The sequence below is a fragment of the Parasteatoda tepidariorum genome, chromosome 10, assembly GCF_982258835.1.
Source record: "Parasteatoda tepidariorum strain Cologne lab strain chromosome 10, Ptep-v5.0, whole genome shotgun sequence".
Classification (NCBI taxonomy): domain Eukaryota; kingdom Metazoa; phylum Arthropoda; class Arachnida; order Araneae; family Theridiidae; genus Parasteatoda; species Parasteatoda tepidariorum.
The window spans coordinates 100,958,550-100,968,465 of NC_141764.1; the positions used below are offsets into that span (position 1 = coordinate 100,958,550).

General features: G+C 29.4%; 1 protein-coding gene and 1 long non-coding RNA gene across 2 annotated transcripts in view; both read left to right on the plus strand.

The window, feature by feature from the left end:
- Positions 1–7,170, plus strand: part of LOC107438417 (CD151 antigen-like) — a 44,606-nt gene extending 37,436 nt beyond the window's left edge. Inside the window, exons 7-8 of the mRNA XM_016050708.4 lie at positions 1,836–1,919; positions 6,799–7,170. Coding sequence (XP_015906194.2) covers positions 1,836–1,919; positions 6,799–6,843 — 129 coding nt within the window. The 3' untranslated portion in view covers positions 6,844–7,170. The remainder of the gene's footprint in view (positions 1–1,835; positions 1,920–6,798) is intronic.
- On the plus strand, positions 2,117–3,635 carry LOC147803167 (uncharacterized). Its single transcript, XR_015430019.1, has 2 exons — positions 2,117–2,501; positions 3,490–3,635. It is a non-coding gene; the product is annotated as an uncharacterized LOC147803167 (long non-coding RNA).
- Positions 7,171–9,916: the final 2,746 nt, after the last annotated feature.

A 9,916-nucleotide genomic window follows, 5' to 3' on the forward strand; every position in this document is an offset into this window, starting at 1 on the left:
ACGAAGATAAATTTTAAATAAGATAATAATAAAGAACTGCTTGATTTAAACAAGATATTCTTTGTTCAGTTGCGCACAATAAATCGATAAGCTGTTCTACTTACTGATATTTCCTACTGATTTTATATACATTTGTTTACTAATATTTACACCAGTTTACGATAAGTATGAATGATTATTTTTCTAGAAAAAGTCAAAGCACCCGGTTATACTTCAGTAATGGGATAAAACCAGGTACACATGTTCACTCTATGGGCAATTAAATGAAGTCATCAAAGCCACGACTCACGGGAGAGAGAGATGGACTGGAGAATCTCTATCGAAATTCCTCACCGAAAAATATAATGTTTATTATTGTTTTTCGAAAGAAAAATGGCAGAAAATTTCTTTATAGCTATAAAAACTTAAGTTTTGTATAAAGGGTCTTCAAATATTCGACACTATATGGAAATAAGTCTTTTTGTACTTTGGAAAAGGGCCCACCATAAGTTTTGCCCTGATTCCCGTAAATCCTTAGTTCAGCCTTAAATACAAGGTTCTTCCTCCGCTGCACTACAGCTTTCTCTTGCCCAGAATAGATACACAATCAGGAGTGCTGGGACGCCTGCTCGAATAGTACCAGCTTTTACATTGCGAGTAGAGGTTATTGAAATGAAACAATACAGGGCAACTTATAAGGCTAAATTTTTATTTTTAGATTATTAACCTTTAGTAAACGCGTAGTAAGCTGGACTAAAAATAATTTTTGTAACTATAATCACCAATAAATAATGATAGCTTGAAAACAAGAGAACGTGAGTGAGTTGCCGGTTTGCGTGCCTGACTGCGAAGCCAATGGCTGCGGGTTCGAATCCCACTCAGGCAGGGCCGGATTAACCTATAGGCACACTAGGCACGTGCCTAGGGCCTACGAAATTCAGGGGCCTACGAAAAACTTGGGAGAAAAAAATTTGTTGACAAAAATAATTTAGCTTTAAAAACAACAAGCGTATTTTGCACAAAATAATGAAGATACAAATAAAAATATAATATTTTTCGGTAATAAATTATTTTACAGAATCTTATGATCTAATATATTCCTTTTTTGCTATTTTTGGATTCAACAAAAGCTTGTATTATGCTGTCGAATTTCAAACTACGCAAAATGTCGTATTCAATAGACATAAGTGCGAGCGATGCCAAACGATCTTAATTCATTGTTGAACACAAATAATTTTTTTATCAATTTTAATCTTGAGAAAGATCTTTCTCCTTCTGCATTTGCATTCATAATTCCTTCTGCATTCATAATTTCAAAAGATTTACTTTTGACAATGTTAATTTCCTTCACTTAGTTATCATAGTAGTATCATAGAAACTATGAGGCTATTTGTAGTATAAATATTTCTTGTAATTAATCTCACTATCAATTTCACTGTTTTCTTTGCTGATTTGTTGTTGTATTGTTGACGTGAAGTGTTTACATAGTTATCGATCGAACTAATCATAATGGTATTATCGATATCAACTGCAATATCGGCAGTATGTCGGTATTGCAGATAAAGTTCGATAAACAAATTTGTAAATTAAAATCCATATTAATAAAAATTTAAAAAAAATATACAAGAAAATTTTAGCATATATTTTGAAAAGAGGGGAGGAGTGGGGGAGGGCCCAAAAACGGCTGTGCCTAGGGCCTACGAAAGGTATAATCCGGCTCTGCGCTCAAGGCATGGATGTTTCACTCTGTGTATTATCCTCTGCTGTGTGTAATGTGGCCAAGCCTATGTATCTTTCATCTTTGTCTTCTTAAAAGAATTATCTAAATTAACGATACTTATGCATCTTTGTTTCAGGGTTGTAAAATGAAACTTGAAGGATTTTTCAGAAATGAAAGTATGCTGTTCATTGCCATTGGATGTGGTGTCGCAGTACTAGAGGTAAAAAGCATTTTTATAATAGGGAGATTTCGCACATTTTCGTTAGCTTCCGTACGTAAGATTACAAGTATGCGTACATGTATTACAAGTACGTAAGATGCGCATGCGCTCTCCTAGTGCGCATGCTTCAGTTCTGGGGAAATGCTCCAGTGAAAAAGTATATCAAACTTATGTAAGTAATGGCTATATCACACGAGAGAAAATATGTGCAACTGCAAATGTAAGTGCAACTGTAAGTGAAATTTCTCCAAAAATCGATCGTGTGATATAGAAATTACGGTTGCACGAAATATCTGCAACCGTTCAGGCAATTTCTTTCATGAACCAATCAGATCGTTTGCTTTTTATGACGTTTCAATTTTATGTGATGACATATACAAATGTAAATAAAAATGGCGGCGACGTTAGGAAGAGGATGATCGGATGAAATTTTTTTATAGATGAGACGGAACAAGTTTTTAGTTTAATAATAACATTTCATTTAAAATGAAAGCATTAAAAATACTTTCGCACTATGAGATGACCATCTCAATGCAGTTGATGTACTACCATAACAAGAACCTGCACACGATTTTAGTATCGGTAAGTATAGTACATTATTTTTGCGATAAATTTTCTTTTAAAATATTTATTTATTTTAAGCTAATAAAATTAAAACTTATTATAATTTGTTCCGATCAAAGTTTTAATTACTTTAAATACAAATAATTTCTATTTTTATATAGGTAAAGAATTATACTGGCGAAAAGCTTTACTTTGAAATATTCGCCAAGCAACTCGCCAAACTTTGTTTCAGTATTATAACATAAAATATAATAATGATTATATTTCTTTATTTTTAAATTTTAATCTTTGTTTCTGTTGATTGTAAAAGTAATTAGTGAAATAATTATTTTATTCTTCCCTAAGAATTCTTTTAATTTTTGAAAATCTCATTTTAAAACAAGTTAGAAAATATGTGTGGTAAATATTTACCTTGTTTCTCACAAAGTTACCCCATTTTCCAGTAATTATTGAAAAGTATTACAAGAAAGGTAGCATATTATATATAAAAATTAATTATTAAAAATGCAAATTCCCAATCTCCTTGTCTGTTTCTACATTCATCCCTTCTATTTTTTATTTTTTTTTTTGTGTATGATGATTTGCATAATATTTTGTTTATAATTATTCAAAGTTAACTAATGATACTTTACTTTTTATTTATACTTCACATTTATCTCTTAATACTTAGCTTTTCTATAATGACAGTAAGTATGTAAGTGTACCTTACTAATTTTTCAATATACTTACGTTTTTAAGAGTCTTCGTTTATAAATACAATTTATTTTTCTTGAAACAAATTTCAATCCAAACATAAGAACTACAAAACTAAACACACCTGCCATCTTTCATTAGTGTATAGAATAATCTTAGAACTATAATCAAAATATCTGTCAAACTTAAAATAAGTTTAAAAGGGATACCTAAGGACTTAAATGATTTCAAATTAATGGCATTTAATCTTCCTTATTCTAATAATGTGTTGGTAAAATTTTATCATAAAAGTGATTTCTTTCTTTTATTTCAGATATTTCGTATAATCCTGTAAGGTTTATCTGGTAAAGAAGGAAAGAGATGTAATACTGTTTTTATGGAAGAAATTAAAAAATAAGAAATAAAAATGAATAATGTTCTAAATGTTTCACTTGACAATAAATGTTTTATTTTTTAAATTGATTCTTGTATTATTTAAAATGTAAAACAAAACACGTAAAGGGCTATAACAAAATAATATGATACATTAAAAGTATGTTCTTAATAAAATATTGTTTTTTTTTCATAGTTATAAATAAATTTTAATTTATATACTGTATATTACAATAAATTTGTCCCAAAATAAATCCTATAATTTTTAATTAAATTATCTTATACCAATAATGAATGTTTTAAATTTTACAATAATAAAATGTAAGTATGACATTGAAAATCCTCTTATATTTAAAAAGCAATTTTACTAAAAGAAAGTGGAAAAAATAATTTTCATAAAAGTGATATTCCTGATATGCAATGTGTAAATGAATAAAATTGATGATCCCTTCATATAATGTAAATTAATTTGATGAAAATAAAATTCTGAGACATTGTAGTATAGACAAATCTGACATTATTTATTATGTATTTTTTAGACTCAATTTAAAAAATAGAATTGATTTGATAGATCTAATAGTTTTGATGTTATAAATATTTTATGAGTGGAAGGTAATTCAAAAATTTATATTTCATACATTAAACCATCATTTCTTCAACAGAATTATTTCAAAGGACTATGTTTTTGAATTAAGCTTAAAAAATAAATTTGAAGAAATGCCTTACTTGATTAGATAGCAATGTCAGTTCATAAAGTGGTATAAGTCATAAAATTGTCCTTTCTACACATTAAACTTTTTATAAATTTTCGAATTGTTAAACTATTAAATCAGACAGCTTGTTTTTATTCTCATTCGATTTAGTGTTTACATAGATAATGATACCGCACTTGCCTAGTTAGCATGTTACATAGTAAATATATATAAATAAACTATGCTTTTACAGTGTGCGGAGCCAAATCTTTCAACAAAAAATAAGCAACTTTTAAGAACATTTTAGGCACTCAAAAAATATTTTAAAGCTCTAGGTAAATTGACAAAATGCAAAATAATTCTCAGACTTTACATGATCATGATAAAATAACTAGAATTTGACAAAGAACTGTTTTCTTGATTATATTAGCCATTAAAAAAATGATCAAGAGATTTTGCGGTTCGATTTCAAAGAGTGGAAAATAAAGCCTGAAATTGAGAATATCTTGCAAAATACAGCATGAGAGAGCAAGAATCTCACCGAACCCAGCTCACTAGACGCACATGCGGACTCGCAAGTATTTCACCAAACCTGTAAAATGATTGGCGTTTTCATACGCTATAGACTGACGGTACGCTGAAATTGATCATGGTTGAATGAATTCTGCTGTTGTTGTTAACTTACGTCGCACTAGAGCTGCACAATGGGCTATTGGCGACGGTCTGGGAAACATCCCGGAGGATGATCCGAAGACATGCCATCACAATTTTGATCCTCTGCGGAGGGGATGGCACCCCCGCCTCGGTAGCCCGACGACCTGCGAGCGAAGTTGAGCACTTTGCGGTAGCACAGTTTAACGAGGACCCATACCGCACACCCTCGGTCCCTACGCAGACTGATCCAAGTGGTCACCCACCCGCACACTGACCATAGCCAGTGATGCTTGACTTCGGTGATCTGCTGGGAACCGTGTCTTAACGATCAGTCCAGTGCGGGACGAATGAATTCTGAAAACGTGAAATAGAAAAATGTGAAAAGTACATTTTTGCATAATATGTGGCGAAAATCGACATTCCTTTTCATAAATCTCTTTTTCGAAAAAGGAAAATAAGGCACTTTTTAAAAACACTTATTAAGAAAAGCACCTTTAAGGGCCTTTAAAAAATGAAAATCAAAAATAAGCACCTTTAAGCACTTTTTAAAAACGCTACGCACCATGTTTTATACATTAGTCACTCAAATCAACGTAAAAAAATCGTCAAAATTCTAGATAGTATTTAAGTTCATACCCCTTTCACCCCCTTATCTTTTTAGGGACGCAGCATGAAATTCAATGATATCTTAATATTATCTCATATTATGAGGTAGAAATCATAATCCTTTTTATACTATGCTACTTCACTAATGGGGAAATAAAGTTTTCAGAATTTTAATTTCCTGCTGAAGAAAAGACTTAACACATATACAAATGTAAAAAATTAAATCAAAATCAATCAATATTCTACAGCATCTTTACGAACATCGTTGAGAAACTATGATATAATAGAATCATATGATAAAATTAAATATGAGCCGAAAGTAAAGATAAATAACAAAATATGGTAACCCAATTTCATGCAACCGTTCAGGCAATTAAGCAACCCTTTCGGCAACTCCGAACGGAGGAATTTCACTTGCAGTTACACTTGCAGTTGCACATATTTTTCTCTCGTGTGATAGAGGCATAAAAGTAAGAGATTTTGCAAGAATCCGTAACGCTAAAGTAGTGGAATATTATTTTAACTGTGACCACAAAATCAAAACAAACATTCACAATAGATTTCTTTAAAGCTGTGACAAGATGCTCTGCGTTATGTAAAACTGCAGATCTGTGAGCAGAAAAATTTAGTAAATCGCAATGATAGATTTTAATGCAGTTAATTATTAATATTTAAAAAAATACTATTGAATTTCAATTGTTTATTTAACTTCTTTTAACTAAATTGTATAGCTAAAATAAATATAATTTATAATTTTGAAATAGCGAAAATGTCTAGTCTCTCATGGAACGAGGGCAATTAGGCAACCATAGTGTTAAATAAAAACCAATAAAAAGTTTTTTTTATTGAATGTACCAATTGTTCACGTTTCATTTCTAAATTTCATCAATGAATTTCTCCAAATTCGCAATTCATTAATAATATTTAAGCATTAGGAAACACATTAATATTTAAGCGAGACGAAGAAGCAAAAGTGCGATCGAAATTTTGTCTACTACTACTGAAGAAGGCAGAACAGAAAACATTAAAACTTATTTGATTGTCTGAGGAAAGAAAAAGAAGTTGAAAGAGGATTATTAGAAAAAGTTTCACCAGACAATAAAACTGTTTTTCAGATTTCGATTGCGTCTTTCTTTTTTCTTGCATAAATATTATGCGCATACTTTTTTGACAAGGATTCTAACACACATCAAGTGCGATCTTTACGGAACTCTTGGGCGATATGTTAAATTCATAATAAATTGCCTATATATTTATGTGTTCATCATAATTAAATGTGTTAATTTTTTTTCTTCCAGATATTCGGGATGATATTCTCTGTTTGTTTATGCCGGGAAATATGAAGATCTCGTGTAGGACATCTATTTTTCATCTATTATTTACTTTTCGCTCTCTCTCTCTCTAATAAGTTGGTTCATCCTAGTCATTCCTTTTCATTTTTCCTTCCTCTCCTCCCACTCCTTTGGTGTTTCAACTCTTCCGTTGTTGATTGATGCTGCAGTTGATTTTCAATATCTCACCAAAACATTTTCATGTAACACATTTCAAAGAACAACAATGAGCGAATCAAAATTAACTTAAGTTATATCGTAAATGGTTGAGGAAGAAAAGAAGCTGAAAAATGCTTAATGAAGAATAATATTTAATGTTGTTTTAAAAAAAAAAAGAAATTTATATTTAACTCCTAAAAAGGAAACTACCTGAAGTGTCACACAAAAGCATAGAGAAATACGAGTTTCTATTCTAATGCTATATCGTGTAAAAATGGCGACGCTTTTTACATCTTTCTTATTTAAGCGTATCATAAAAGCAACAGACCTAATGGGTTTAGCAGCACACCCCTGTCATAAAAATAGTTTTAAAACCGATAAATGCATCGTTTTCTCTTAACTATATTGAATTTATAATTTTTTAATCGTTTGTTATTTATTTCACTTCATTTCTATTCGTGATCGCAACGCTCGAATACGTTATATGGGAAGGAAGACCCGTTCCATGTTTTGACCCTACCCTTCCCACTCCTCCTCTTCTCAGTTGTGTAGGAATGTACTACGATATTTTCCCCTTTCTTAATATTTTTCCTATTTAATTGTCAAAAATATTTTTAAAACTTCCATGATACTTTTTTTCTTAGAACTATGTTCAATGCAGTTTTCAGTTTCATATAGTTTCCTAACTTAAAAGTTTTTACTCCGCTTGAAAATCAAGACAGATTTTTACTTTCTTGCTGCCATAAGTCAACAGGGCCTCTATTGACTGATTGCATAATGTTTAAGTAACCATTCTTGCATTGATACCAAGATTTTAAGGAAATGGTACATGAATTGCATTGATATTTCTGCATTCCTAAAAAACACATATGTGAAACAATTGTTTTAAGTATGCATTATTTGCATATGTTTTGATGTTAAAAACCAATTAAATTACATTAGAAAAGTATAATAAAAGCGCACGTTAGGAGATATTTTAGAGAATTTGACAAAATTCTGTATGTATATATATATATATATATATATATATATATATATATATATATATATATATATATATATATATATATATATATATATATATATATATATATATATATATATATATATATATATATATATATATATATATATATATATATATATATATATAATGTTTTTCTTTTTATTTTATTCTATTATCTGTTTTTTCTTTTTATTTTATTTTATTATCTGTTTTTTGTCAAATTTTGCAGTCGAACGTATCATTTCTTAAACTCAGAACTTTCAACTTAACAATGTAAGTAAGCAGTATCATTAAGCTGGAACGAAACAAAATTTTTCACAGATATTTAAACATTCTAGAATCAATTACTGTTCAACATTTACAGTCGTTGCTCTTAAATCAGAAATTTTGAGTATCTTTAAAATATCCATTAATATGTTTTTTTTCACTTTTCAGTTTTAATAAATGTTGTCAAAAAACTATTTAGGTTTCGATTAAAAATTTTTTTAAATGAAAAAACGGATACCAAATTGTAGCAAAAAAGGTTTTTATTCGTATGATTTTTATTAGTTGTTGAAAAAATGCATACATATTTCATACATTTTTATACGTCATATACATTTTTACGAAACAAATTCGTAGAAATTATCATTATCATCCAGTCAGTAGAGGTTTATACATTTGTTTTTTTAAAACAAATTGTTAGTGGTACTCAAGTCATAATTTAAATAATCTGACGCAGTTTTATGAAAGTTTGTCACTTAGAGTTCAAACTGTGTTAAAGATGCTGGGTTCGTAATAATGTGTGTCTTTAACTGTTTATGATCATCTTTATCTGTTTTGGTGTATTGTAATCTTAAACATGAATCATTACTAGTTTTTTCAGTTTTTATTTTTCACTCCATAAGAAAGTGTGAAGAGTATAGTAAAGGAAAACTTTATTTGTTTGTTTATTTACGAAAGGTATTTTAATTGTAGATCTTCAGCAATAAAATGAAAAATACGTCAATAATTGTTCAGATGGATATTCATTAGTAGGAAACTCATTATCATTAAAGGGACATCATTTTAAGTTATAATAATGTGGGGATGCATTAATTAATTTAAATTTTTCGAATGGAATTTTCTTTTATTAGATACAGAACACCTTAATCGCAAAGTATTTAAATTTTTAACTATTTATCACGAATTTTAATAATTAATTTAAATTATTTCTATACTTATTACTTTTTGATAAGCAGAAGATGTCGTAGTTTAAGCGTTTTTTTAAGAAGGAAATGTCATAAACTAATTGAAAAGTCTGACTCTAAACATATTTATTAGATTTTTTTAAAAATCGTTAGTATTTTCTAATCACAGTCTGATATTTTTTAGGCTTATTACAATCAGCTTACATCACTTTATTTTAATTAGGATGTGTGAAGAATTGTTCTATCAGACTAAATTTGCTTAAACGCATATGAATAAATCTTTATTTAGGCTATTTACAATAAGCCTTCAGAGCTTATTGAAAACTGCATGCAATAAATGGGGCAATTTGAGCAATGAATGGTACTGTTTTAATTGGCTAAGAGGTATCTGGGCTTACTGTAATAAACCAAAGAAGTATCAGGATGAATAGAAAATACTGATTTTTTTCCCTATTTGCCACCCGCATTGCGAAATGAGGGCAGATTTTTCCCAATTAATTTAATGCATTGCAAAATAATTGCAGGTGTTTGCAAAGAGATTTTTTAAATAGCCTGCGAAATATTAAATGCATAATTTTTTGCACTACATAGTAAATAATGTACCTTTTGAGGAAAGTAGGAATTCTTTTTTAATTCCCAAATAACAACGGTGTATGTTTTTATTTACTTATATCAGTGAATCTCTGATGCTTATCGATGTCGTTCTGAGTGAAACGTGTCACAAAATACTTGTGTAGCTGTTTGCTAGTTG